A 14,078-nucleotide genomic window follows, 5' to 3' on the forward strand; every position below is an offset into this window, starting at 1 on the left:
ATTTTGTGCACTTTTCAGGGAAGCCACAGAAGCAAAAATTCCATTAAGACTCACGGAGCCGTGAACCACCGACACCTCCTCTTCGAGTGCTGGGCATGGTGGGGGGTGTGGTACAAATATCAGCCACTTGACCTGGTCAGGTAACCCCTGCAATGTTGGACCGAGCACTCGTTGTCATTACGTGCATTTGACTCTTGCCTGCGACTTGGCATCACAGTATCTTGCAGCACAGGAGGAGGCCATTCATATCATCATGCCTGGGCTAGCTCTTTGTAGGAGCCATCCAATTATTTCCTCTTTTCCCATAGCCCGGCAAAGCTTTCCTGTCGAGGGTCTATCCAATTTCCTTTTGTAACTTGCGGTTGAATTTTCTTTCAGACATAGCATTCCAGATCGTACATTTGCTGTTTTTTCTCTCTCATTCTCCCACAAGCACTGTTCTGTCACCGGGTATCTTAAGTCTGTGTTATTGGCCCTCCTGCCACTCCTCCTATCATGTCCTTAATCTTCTATATTCTAAAGAGAACAATCCCATTTTCTCCAGCCTCTCCAAATAAGTGAAGTCCTTCATTCCTGGGACTGTCCAGTAAATCTCTGTGGCCACTCCACCTTTTCTAAAGTGTGGTGCCCCAGAATTAGACAATACTCTAAGCGGTGCCTAACCCAGTGATTAGTACATCCTTGCTTTTGCACTTTTAATCTTTCCATTTTCTAAAATATTTTGTTTAGCTGACCATAAACAATTTTCTTCTTTTAAGAGTTAAAAAAGGAGGTAGACAAAAGGTGGGTAACTACAGGCCGGTTAGTTTAACTTCTGTAGTGGGGAAAATGCTTGAATCTATCATCAAGGAAGAAATAGCGAGACACCTGGATATAAATTGTCCCATTGGGAAGACACAGCATGCGTTCATGAAGGGCAGGTCATGTTTGACTAATGTAGTGGAATTCTTTGAGGACATTGCGAGTGTGGTGGACAACGGGGAACCGGTGGATGTGGATTTCGACAAGGTGCCGCACCAAAGGCTGCTGCATAAGATAAAGGTGCACGGTGTTACGGGTAATGTATTAGCATGGATAGAGGATTGGTTAACTAACAAACCAAAGAGTGGGGATAAATGGTTATTTTTCTAGTTGGTGATCAGTGACCAGTGGTGTGCCTCAGGGATCAGTGTTGGGACTGCAATTGTTTACGATTTACATAGATGATTTGGAGTTGGGGGCCAAGTGTAGTGTGTCAAAATTCGCAGATGACACTAAGATGGGTGGCAGAACAAAGTGCAGAGGACGCTGAAAGTCTGCAAAGCGATATAGATAGTCTAAGTGAGTGGGCGAGGGTCTGGCAGATGGAGTACAATGTTGGTAAATGTGAGGTCATCCATTTTGGTAGGAATAACTGCAAAATGCACTATTGTTTAAATGGTAAAAAATTGCAGCATGCTGCTGTGCAGAGGGACCTGGGTGTCCTTGTGCATGAATCACAAAGTTGGTTTGCAGGTGCAGCAGGTAATTAAGAAGGCAAATGGAATTTTGTCCTTTATTGCTAGAGGGATGGAGTTTAAAAACAGCGAGGTTATGTTGCAGCTGTATAAGGTGCTGGTGAGGCCACACCTGGAGTACTGTGTACAGTTTTGGTCTCCTTAATTGAGAAAGGATATACTGGCACTGGAGGGGGTGCAGAGGAGATTCACTAGGTTGATTCCGGAGTTGAGGGGGTTGGCTTATGAGGAGAGACTGAGTAGACTGGGGCTATACTCATTGGAATTCAGAAGAATGAGGGGGGATCTTGCAGAAACATATAAAATTATGAAGGGAATAGATAAGATAGAAGCAGGGAGGTTGTTTCCACTGGCGGGTGAAACTCGAACTAGGCAGCATGGCCTCAAAATAAGGGGGAGCAGATTTAGGACTGAGTTGAGGAGGAACTTCTTCACCCAAAGGGTTGTGAATCTGTGGAATTCCCTGCCCAGTGAAGCAGTTGAGGCTACCTCATTGAATGTTTTTAAGGCAAGGCTAGATGCATTTTTGAACCGTTAAGGAATTAAGGGTTATGGTGAGTGGGCGGGTAAGTGGAGCTGAGTCCATCTTGAGCCGCTACAGTCCATGCTGTCCATGACTTTTATCCCTTTGGGTATTCCAGCTGCCTTTGAGATTAACACATTAATATTGTTAGTTTAGCTTTTAAAGATTCATATCCATGGACCCTTAAATCACTGCTTGATCTCTTAGTTTGAATTTGCATCCTCTGGAAGAATTGCAGTTATTAAGTGCAGGAACTAGCACCAAGTGAAAGCAGTAACAGAGAACATCCTAATATTCCAGAGGCTTCTGTTAAGCTCACAGTAAGTTGAGTTTGACAAATGGGTTTTGGGAAGAGTTGGCAATGAGTAGTTTTGTGCTGTTCCCCAGAGGAAGTGGTGAGATATTCATACCATCGTTGGACTTTGTCGCGCAGGGCAGGTTACAAGAACCTTGAGAGTAGTTACATTGGAGTAGGTCCTGATTTTGTGCAGTGCAATAGATCAAAATGGCCCATAGTGAGTAGCAGTGGGTTTATATCCCTCCCCATCGTTGCTTCTGTTGAATTCAATCAATGCAATTGATGTAAAATGGATTGCCAACTGTTTGACTATCCTGCAAATTCCAAATTGATGCCAGTGACTGAACGGAATGGCCACTTGAAAAAAGACTTGTCTCTGGTCTGCAGACCGTTAGAATTGAGGTTGAACATCTTGAATTCGGACTTGTATGGATACATTTCTCAAATACAGTCCCTCAAATCCCAGATTCGCTCATCCTTGTGTGTGTGTGTTGGAGGGCGGGAAGGGGGGAGGAGGAGGGAGGCGAAAGGAACAGAATTGAAATTAAGATTGCGTTCTTACTCCAATTGTATTCTGGTGTGAAGCTGTTTTTCTCTTTAATGCTATGGTCACAAGAAGGATCTACCATTTTTACCAGAAATCCCTGTAGACCCAGCTTCACTTTAGATCCCATTCAGGCAATGTCAGACCAGTGTCGAGTGTTGTAGCTGAACTGTTTCAGCCAGAGAGCTGGAGCTTGCTGCAGTGATGAGCCCTTGGCCAGTTTAAATGTTTATATAATTGAGTTCACCGTGACCTAAACGTGCTGCACAGTATTATACTGGTTATTGCATTAATACAACATCTAGCTTTTAAAATAATGAGAACATTTTAGGGATAAACACATTCAGCAACATGGATCACACTGTCTGCCAAACTTTCGAAACCAGGGCACCACTAGCTCAGGGATTGTTCACTAACGGCACAGAAAGCTGCAAACAAGGAATAAAAACCCATGAAGATGAGGGAATCTAAAGACAACACTTTAAAAAGAAAACTAGAACAAATCATCAAATCTCTTCTGAGACAGTAAACTAATTTGGGCCAAATGGTCCTCCCTTATTTGAAACTCTTGTTCCATTTCAACTTGCATTACTTTAACAACTAACCTCAATCTGTTCAATGTCACCTCCTTTTTGTATAATTTAAAATGGGCTGATCTGTCACGCCATTTACTTGATTAGTTTTTAGATGAAATAATTACAGGTGGTAATCCATGGATAGCTCTCATTTTGATAAATCCTCCATCTTTTTCACATTACTTTATTGCCAGCATTTACATTATAGAATCCCTACAGTGCAGAAAAAAGCCAATTGCCCCTTGGCGTTAGGGGGCTAGCTGGGGTAAATGGGGCCTGGGTGGAATTGTGGTCGGTGCAGACTCGATGGGCCGAATGGCCTTCTGCACTGTAGGATTCTATGGGCCCATTGAGTTTGCACCAACTCGTACCCAAGCTTACCCCACATATTTACCCCACTAATCCCCCTATTCTACACATACTTGGACACCAAGGGTGCAATTCAGCCTGCCCAATCCACCTAACCTGTACGTCTTTGGAAGTGTGGGAGGAAACCCACACAGACATCGGGAGGATGTCACCCAAGGCTAGAATGGAACCCGATTCCCAGGTGCAGTGCTAACCACTGTGCCACCGTGCTGCCCACTGGCTGTAGCCTGAACAGTTTCCTTTCTGTTGAGTTCCTTTTGGGTGTTTGGAAACATTCTGCTTCCCATGGACTGAGTCCCTTCGGACTGTATTTCGTTTAGCTCTTGGTGTAATCCAAGGTGTTGTAGTCTGGGCCTAAGGGATTCTATGTTTTGCTTTCCACACTATAGCCAATTTGCAACCGTTGCTCCTGGAATTGGGAAACTAATGTTTGTTTATTTAATGGTTATTTGTGCGTCATAAACTCATTCTGTAGATTTCACCTTCCATGTTTCACCAATAATCTGTTGCTTTGGTGTTTCCAGACGATACTTTGGTGAGAAGATTGGTCTATACTTTGCCTGGTTAGGCTGGTATACTGGAATGCTTTTTCCAGCTGCCATTGTTGGCTTGCTAGTGTTCTTGTATGGAGTCTTCACCCTTGATTACTGCCAAGTGAGGTAAGGATAAGAATCCTGTTTGGAGATCTTTTGATTTTATTTTGCTTTTTTCATTTGGTCTTTCGTGGGGTTGTGTTTACAATCTCACGGTGCAGGCATTGAAAACTGTGTGCTCAAGCCAGGCGATTATTGTCAGCCGTGACTCGCTGGGTAGTGCCATTAAGTCAGGTATACAGCACGAGAACAGGCCTTTCAGCCCAACTCATCTTGGTTTCATCGATCAGAACATTGAATACAGGAGTTGGGACGTCTTGTTGAAGTTGTACAAGACATTGGTAAGGCCACACTTGGAATACTGTGTACAGTTCTGGTCACCCTATAATAGAAAGGATATTATTAAACTAGAAAGAGTGCAGAAAAGATTTATTAGGATGCTACTGGGACTTGATGGTTTGAGTTATAAGGAGAGGCTGAATAGACTGGGACTTTTTTCTCTGGAGTATAGGAGGCTGAGGGGTGACCTCATAGAGGTCTATAAAATAATGAGGGGCACAGATCAGCTAAATAGTCAATATCTTTTCCCAAAGGTAGGGGAGTCTAAAACTAGAGGGCATAGGTTTAAGGTGAGAGGAAAGAGATACAAAAGTGTCCAGAGGGGCAATTCTTTCACACACAGGGTGGTGAGTGTCTGGAACAAGCTGCCAGAGGTAGTAGTAGAGGCGGGTACAATTTTGTCTTTTAAAAAGCATTTGGACAGTTACAAGGGTATAGATGGGTATAGAGGGATATGGGCCAAATGTGGGCAATTGAGATTAGTTTAGGGATTTTTTTTACAAAAAGGGCGGCATGGACAAGTTGGGCCGAAGGGCCTATTTCCATGCTGTAAACCTCTATCACTCTTTATATGCAGCTTTATAGAACCTTAGTTAGGCCGCATTTGGAATATAGTGTTCAATTCTGGTCGCCACACTACCAGAAGGATTTGGAGGCTTTGGAGAGAGTACAGAAAAGATTTACCAGGATGTTGCCTGGTATGGAGGGCATTAAGTATGAGGAGAGGTTGGAGAAACTTGGTCTGTTCTCAGTGGAGCGACGGAGGTTGAGGGGCGACCTGATAGAAGTCTACAAGATTATGAGGGGCATGGACAGAGTGGATAGTCAGAAGCTTTTTCCCAGGGTGGAAGAGTCAATTACTAGGGGGCATAGGTTTAAGGTGCGAGGGGCATAGGTTTAAAGGAGATGTACGAGGCAGATTTTTTACACCGAATAGTGGGTGCCTGGAACTCGTTGCTGGGGGAGGTAGTGGAAGCAGATACGATAGTGTCTTTTAAGGGGCGTCTTGACAAATACATGAATAAGATGGGAATAGAGGGATATGGTCCCCGGAAAGGTCGGGGGTTTTAGTTAAGTCGCATGGTCGGTGCAGGCTTGGAGGGCCAAAGGGCCTATTCCTGCGCTGTAATGTTCTTTGTTCTTTGACTCATCCATGCCAACCAGGTTTCCTAAACTGAACCTGTCCAAACGTCTTTTAAATATAACTGTACCTGCCTCTACCACTACCTCTGGGAGCTCATTCCATACACTTTGTGAAAAGGTTGCCCCACAGGTCCCCCATTCTCCCCTCACCTTAAACCTATGCCCTCTAGTTTTGGACTCCCCTCCCCTGGGGTAAAATACCTAGGCTATTCACCTTATCTATGCCCCTCATGATTTTATAGACCTCAATAAGGTCACCCCTCATCCTTCTACAAAGTCCCAGCCTCTCCCTATAATTCAAACCTTCCAGTCCCAGTAACATCCTTGTAAATCTTTTTTTGCACCCTTTCCAGTTTAATCCTCTCTTCCTGGAGTCCGAAGGTCATGGGTTCAAGGCCCACTCCGGAGGTTTAGGACAAGATCAAAGCCGAGGCTCCCAATGCAGTACTGACATTTTTAGTTATTGCCATGTCTGCCCTCGGAGGTGGATATAAAAGAACTATTTTGAAGAGGGAGAGTTTTTCTTCTTCACTCATGGAGTGCGGGTGTCACTGACAGGGCCAGCATTTATTGCCCTTGAACTGAGTGTCTCGCTCGGCCATTTCAGAGGGCAGTTAAGAGTCAACCACATTGCTGTGGGTCTCGAATCACATATAGGCCAGACCGAGTAAGGACGGCAGATTTCCTTCCCTAAAGGACAACCGATATGTTTTTATGACAATCGACAATGGCTTCACGGTCATTATTAGACTTTTAATTCACAATTTTTAAAAATTGAATTCTAATTTTGAGTCCTGCCCTTCAAACCCAGGACCGTGGGTCTCTGAATTTCGAGTCCAGTTCTCCCTACTGTTTTGACCAATGCTTTATCCCTCAATCAATGACAAGTTTAAAGTTTATTTACTAGTGTCACAAGTAAGCTTACATTAACACTGCAATTAAGTTACTGTGAAAATCCCCTAGTCGCCACCTGCTCGGGTACCTGTTCGGCACCTGTTTGGGTACATAGAACATAGAAAGCCACAGCACAAACAGGCCCTTCGGCCCACAAGTTGCGCCGATCACATCCCCACCTCTAGGCCTATCTATAGCCCTCAATCCCATTAAATCCCATGTACTCATCCAGAAGTCTCTTAAAAGACCCCAACGAGTTTGCCTCCACCACCACCGACGTCAGCCGATTCCACTCACCCACCACCCTCTGAGTGAAAAACTTACCCCTGACATCTCCTCTGTACCTACCCCCCCCCGCACCTTAAACCTGTGTCCTCTCGTAGCAACCATTTCAGCCCTTGGAAATAGCCTCTGAGAGTCTACCCTATCCAGACCTCTCAACATCTTGTAAACCTCTATCAGGTCACCTCTCATCCTTCGTCTCTCCAGGGAGAAGAGACCAAGCTCCCTCAACCTATCCTCATAAGGCATGCCCCCCAATCCAGGCAACATCCTTGTAAATCTCCTCTGCACCCTTTCAATGGCTTCAACATCTTTCCTGTAATGAGGTGACCAGAACTGCGCGCAGTACTCCAAGTGGGGTCTAACCAGGGTCCTATAAAGCTGCAGCATTATCTCCCGACTCCTAAACTCAATCCCTCGATTAATGAAGGCTAGTACGCCGTACGCCTTCTTGACCGCATCCTCCACCTGCGAGGCCGATTTAAGAGTCCTATGGACCCGGACCCCAAGGTCCTTCTGATCCTCTACACTGCTAAGAATGGTACCCTTCATATTATACTGCTGCTTCATCCCATTGGATCTGCCAAAATGGATCACTACACACTTATCCGGGTTGAAGTCCATCTGCCACTTCTCCGCCCAGTCTTGCATTCTATCTATGTCTCGCTGCAACTTCTGACATCCCTCCAAACTATCCACAACACCACCTACCTTGGTGTCGTCAGCAAACTTACCAACCCATCCCTCCACTTCCTCATCCAGGTCATTTATGAAAATGACAAACAGCAAGGGTCCCAGAACAGATCCCTGGGGCACTCCACTGGTCACTGACCTCCATGCAGAGAAAGACCCCTCCACAGCCACTCTCTGCCTTCTGCAGGCAAGCCAGTTCTGGATCCACAAGGCAACAGCCCCTTGGATCCCATGCCCTCTCACTTTCTCAAGAAGTCTTGCATGGGGGACCTTATCGAACGCCTTGCTGAAGTCCATATAGACCACATCCACCGCTCTTCCTTCGTCAATGTGTTTGGTCGCATTTTCAAAGAACTCAACCAGGCTCGTAAGGCACGACCTGCCCTTGACAAAGCCGTGCTGACTACTTTTGATCATACTAAACTTCTCTAGATGATCATAAATCCTGTCTCTCAGGATCCTCTCCATCAACTTACCAACCACTGAGGTTAGACTCACCGGTCGGTAATTTCCCGGGCTGTCCCTGTTCCCTTTCTTGAATATAGGGACCACATCTGCAATCCTCCAATCCTCCGGAACCTCTCCCGTCTCCATCGACGATGCAAAGATCATCGCCAAAGGCTCCGCAATCTCCTCCCTCGCCTCCCACAGTAACCTGGGGTACATCCCATCCGGTCCCGGCGACTTACCAACCTTGATGCCATTCAATAGTTCCAACACATCCTCTTTCTTTATGTCCACATGCTCGATCCTTTCTGTCCACCGCAAACCAGCAGTACAACCACCCAGATCCCTTTCCACCGTGAATACCGAGGTAAAGTATTCATTAAGCACCTCCGCCATTTCTAACGGTTCCGCACAAACTTTTCCCCCTTCACCTTTTAAGGGTCCTATGCCTTCACATCTCATCCTTTTACTCTTGACATATTTGTAGAAAGCCTTGGGATTCTCCTTAATCTTACCCGCCAAGGTCTTCTCATGACCCCTTCTCGCTCTCCTAATTTCCTTCTTAAGCTCCTTCCTACATCCCGTATACTCCTCTAAATCCTTAACACCTCCTAGCTCTCTGAACCTTCTGTACGCCTCTTTTCTTATTCACCAGGTTCATCACAACCTTCGTGCACCACGGTTCCCGTACCCTACCAACACCCCCCTGTCTCATCGGAACGTTGTCATGCAGAGCTCCAGACAAACATTCCTTGAAAATCCTCCACTTTCCTTCGGTACTTTTCCCCAAGAATGCCTCCTTCCAAATAACCCGTCTAATTTCCTCCCTGATGACACTGTATTTCCCTTTACTCCAGAGAAACACTTTCCTAGCCTGCCTGATCCTATCTCTTTCCAATGCTATCGTGAAGGAGATAGAATTATGATCGCTATCCCCAAGATGCTCACCCACCGAGAGATCCTCCACCTGTCCAGGTTCATTAGCCAGCACCAGATCAAGTACAGCCTCTCCTCTAGTAGGCTTATCCACATACTGTGTCAGGAAACTCTCCTGGACACACCTAACAAACTCCTCTCCATCCAAACCCCTAGCCCTAGGGATATTCCAATCTATGTTTGGGAAATTAAAATCTCCCATCACGACAACTCTGTTATTCCTACATCTCTCCAGGATCTGTTTCCCCATCTGCTCCTCAACATCTCTGTTACTATTGGGCGGCCTATAGAAAACACCCAGCAAAGTTACCGACCCCTTCCTGTTCCTAACCTCCACCCACAGAGACTCCGTAGTCAATCCCTCCACGGCGTCCACCTTCTCTACAGCCGTGACACTATCCCTGATCAACAGTGCCACTCCCCCCCTCTCTTGCCTCCCTCCCTGTCCTTCCTGAAACATCTAAAACCCGGCACCTGAAGCCCCAGTCCTGTCCCTGAGACATCCAAGTCTCCGTAATGGCCACCACATCACAATTCGAAGCAGCAATCCACGCTCTAAGCTCATCCACTTTATTCACTACACTCCTGGCATTAAAATAGACACATCTCAGACCTTCAGCCTGAGCACTTCCCTTCTCCATCACTCGTCTAACCTCCCTCTTACCCTGTCTACATTCCTTATCTATTTGCGAGCTAACCTCCTCGCTCTCAGTCCCCTCATTTCGATTCCCTCCCCCCAACCTTTCTAGTTTAAAGTCTCTCCAGTAGCCTTAGCCAACCTTCCCGCCAGGATATTGGTCCCCCTGGGATTCAAGTGCCACCCGTCTTTTTTAAACAGGTCACACCTGCCCCTAAAGAGGTCCCAATGATCCAAGTACCCAAATCCTTGTCCCTTGCTCCAGTCCCTCAGCCACGCATTCATTCTCCACCGATTCCTGTTCTCACTCTCCCGCGGCACAGGCAGCAATCCCGAGATTACTACCTTTGCATTCCTCTTTCTCAGCTGTCTACCTAACTCCCTATATTCTCTTTTCATGACCCCTTCCCTCTTCCTACCTATGTCAGCAGTACCTATATGCATTACGACCTTCGGCTCCTCTCCCTCCCCCTTCAGGATTTCTGGGACTCGACCAGAGACATCCCGGACCCCTGCACCAGGGAGGCAAACCACCATCCGAGAGTCCCGTCTGTGTCCGCAAAAACGCCTATCTGACCCCCTCACCGTAGAGTCCCCAATTAGCACTACCCTCCTTTCCTTACCCTTTTGCACTACTGGGCCAGGCTCAGCTCCAGAGACACTGCCACCGCTGCTTCCCCCAGGTGGGCTGTCCACCCCAGTAGTACTCAGACAGGAGTACTTATTATTAAGGGGCACATCCACCGGGGTGCTCACCATCAACCGAGCTTTCTCCTTCCTCACTGTTACCCAGTTACCCTCCTCCCGTGGTCCCGGTGTGACCACCTGCCGATAGCTCCTGTCAATGACCTCCTCACTATCCCTAACCCGGCGAAGGTCCTCGAGCTGCAATTCCAGTTCCCTAACATGGTCCCTTAGGAACCGCAGCTCAACACACCCAGCACAGATATGGTCGTCCGGGAGGCTAGGAGCCTCCAGGACCTCCCACATCCTACATTGGGAACAACATACTGGCCTCACACTCATAATTGCCCTTTTAAACACACAGGGAAAAAAAAAGTGAATGAAAATTTTAAACTTACCTTTCCTCCTCCTGTTTTCTCCAAAGCCCTGCTCTCACTGGGTCTTTTTTTTTTAGGTTAGAGGAGGAGGGAGGGTGGGATACTCTACAAGTGTAGAGTATCGGGATTCCTCTCTGTTCCAATTTATTGGGGAAAAAAAAATCTCTCTCTCCCAGACCTCCCTGCGCGACCACTTCCGGGTTTAGATATTTTTTAAAAAACCCGCGAAAAAGTAAGTTAAAAAATAAAAGCGCTTACCCGCAGCACTCCTCTCGCGAATCTCTCCCTCTCTGCTGTACTTCCAAGAAGCAATGAGGGACTGAGGGAGAATACACTGAGGGAGAATTTAGCACGGCCAATGCACCTAACCACGTCTTTCAGACTGTGGGAGGAAACCAAAGCACCCAGAGGAAACCCGTGCAGACTCTGCGCAGGCAATGACCCAAGCTGGGAATTGAACCCAGACCCCTGGCACTGAGACAGCAGCGCTAACCATGGTGTCACCGTGCCACCCCTGCAGAGATTGTGATCATAGAATCATAGAAACCCTACAGTGCGGAAGGAGGCCATTCGGCCCATCAAGTCTGCACCGACCACAATCCCACCCAGGCCCTACCCCCATATCCCTACATATTTACCCGCTAATCCCTCTAACCTACACATCTCAGGACACTAAGGGGCAATTTTTAGCATGGCCAATCAACCTAACCCGCACATCTTTGGACTGTGGGAGGAAACCGGAGCGCCCGGAGGAAACCCACGCAGACACGAGGAGAATGTGCAAACTCCACACAGACAGTGACCCGAGCCGGGAATCGAACCCAGGTCCCTGGAGCTGTGAAGCAGCAGTGCTAACCACTGTGCTACCGTGCCGCCCCTATCATTATGTTGTTTCCTGCGGGAGCTTGCTGTGCTCTAACTGGCTGCCACACTTCCTACATTACAACAGTCACTGTACTGGAAAACATATGTCACTGGATGTGAAGAGGTTTGGGACGTCCTGGGATCATAAGGCGCTATATAAATACAATTGTAATCTCTGCACATTTAGCAGAGGTGAAGAAACGTGGACCTGGTCACAGGGTGGTAGAATGGACAATGAGTTCTGGATTTTCTCGCGGGCCACCTTGATTTGCCAGTCTGATTCCCTGCTGCAATGTGCAAGGGGCACCCTGGACCTGCTCTCTATCTTTGCAATACAAATCCTTTTTCATTCCAAGTATCCTTTAACTGGCATCACCAGACCACATCACCATCAGTTATTTTTCTGAACTGTTTTGAAAGTTAAATTGCCTGAAGCAATTGGATGTTTATATGAAGTGTGCAGCCGGCTAGAGGCAAGGATACCAGCCACTTGTTTCTGATGCTCATTATAGACTCCTACAGTACAGAAGGAGGCCACTCAGCCCATCGAGTCTGCACCGACCACAATCCCACCCAGGCCCTATCCCCGTAATCCCATGCATTTACCCTCGCTCGTCCCCCTGACACAAAGGGGCAATTTAGCATGGCCAATCAACCTAGCCCACACATCTTTGGACTGTGGGAGGGAAACCAGAGCACCCGGAGGAAACCCACACAGACACGGGAAGAACATGCAAACTCCACACAGACAGTGACCCAAGCCAGGAATCGAACCTGGGTCCCTGGAGCTGTGAGGCAGCAGTGCTAACCACTGTGCTGCCCTTCTTGGCGCTGTATCAATTTCACTGTAAATAAAGCTTAGATTATCAATGAGAAATCTCAACATTTTAGAAAAATATATCATTTGGGGGAAAATGTATTTCTGTTCATCTCGCTCCTCCAGAAGAATTCTCTTTTTCACTGGTTTTGGCCATTCCAGTGCTCAAAGTATAGAAGGAGGCCATTCAACCCATTGCACCTGTACTGGCTCTTCATCTATCCAATTATTCTAACAACAGCAGGGAAGAAGCTGTTCTTGAGTCAGTTGGTATGTGACCTCAGCCTTTTGTATCTTTTTTCCAACGGGACCTGGTGGAAGAGAGAATGAGTGGGAGTCCCTGATTATGCTGGCTGTTTTTCTGAGGCAGCGGGAAGTGTAGACGGAGTCAATGGATGGGAGGCTGGTTTGCGTGATGGATTGGGCTACATTCACCACCCTGGTTTCCCCCCTGTATTAACTCATTGTCTCTTCTTTCTTCTCCATCCAGTAAAGAGATCTGCCAAGCAACAGAAATAATCATGTGTCCACTCTGTGACCAGCACTGTCGCTACATGCGGTTATCGTACAGCTGTGTATATGCCAAGGTACGGTATTCTACCAAACCCACGTAAATCAGGATGCAACACAGATGTTACGGAATAGTGTGATAGATTCGCGACTTCTACAAGGGTATTGCGGAGAGTTACTTGTCATAGAAACCAATCTGTTCTTGGATGTAGACACACCTGGTATTTAAACTTCCTCTTCCCATGTATTGGAACATGGTCAACTGCGAGAGGATTGGTGTAAAGATAGTTTTGTGAGTAAAATCTTTGGACACTTCATTTCTCTTAGATGATGGTTGATTCTTTGAAGCTGATTTTCACCGCTCGTTGCGTTCAAAGAATTTACAGGATGTCATAACGCCCCTCAAGTTTGCTCTGCCACTCGAATAGGCCATGATTAATCTGTAACTTAGCTCCATCTACCCGCTTTGGATCCCTAATCCCCAATAATCTTGTGAAACGAGAATCCATCCATCTGTTTTGATGCTTTGATTCCCAGCACCAGATTTCTGAGGCTGCGGAAGATAACTCCAGTCGACTTCGGCAGAGCTGCCCCAGTTAGAAGGGCCCTGTTAAATTCAATTTGCCCTTGAACTAAGTAGTTGAGAGTCAACTGCATTGCTGTGGGTCTGGAGTCAAATGTCGGCCAGACCAGGTGAGGACAGCAGATTTCCTTCCCAAAGGACACGAACAAACAACCATTACTAGCTTTCGATTCCAGATTTATTGGTTGGGATTACATTCTACCGGCTGCTATGATGGGATTTGAATCCATCTATCCAGAGCATAGAGCCATAGAGGTTTGCAGCATGGAAACAGGCCCTTCGGCCCAACCTGTCCGTGCCATCTTTTATTTTAAAACCCCGAAGCTCGTCCAAATTGCCTGCATTTGGCCCATATCCCTCTCTACCCATCTTACCCATGTAACTGTCTAAACGCTTTTTAAAAAGACACAATTGTACCCGCCTCTACTACTACCTCTGACAGCTTGTTCTAGACACTCGTCACCCTCTGTGAAA

General features: G+C 46.8%; 1 protein-coding gene across 1 annotated transcript in view; it reads left to right on the forward strand.

Annotated features, from left to right (window-relative positions):
* Positions 1 to 14,078, forward strand: part of LOC144499015 (anoctamin-4) — a 205,194-nt gene that overhangs the window by 147,140 nt on the left and 43,976 nt on the right. Inside the window, exons 14-16 of the mRNA XM_078221072.1 lie at positions 19 to 140; positions 4,330 to 4,464; positions 13,002 to 13,098. Of these exons, the coding sequence (XP_078077198.1) occupies positions 19 to 140; positions 4,330 to 4,464; positions 13,002 to 13,098 (354 nt within the window). The remainder of the gene's footprint in view (positions 1 to 18; positions 141 to 4,329; positions 4,465 to 13,001; positions 13,099 to 14,078) is intronic.

This window comes from Mustelus asterias, chromosome 9 (assembly GCF_964213995.1).
Source record: "Mustelus asterias chromosome 9, sMusAst1.hap1.1, whole genome shotgun sequence".
NCBI lineage: Eukaryota > Metazoa > Chordata > Chondrichthyes > Carcharhiniformes > Triakidae > Mustelus > Mustelus asterias.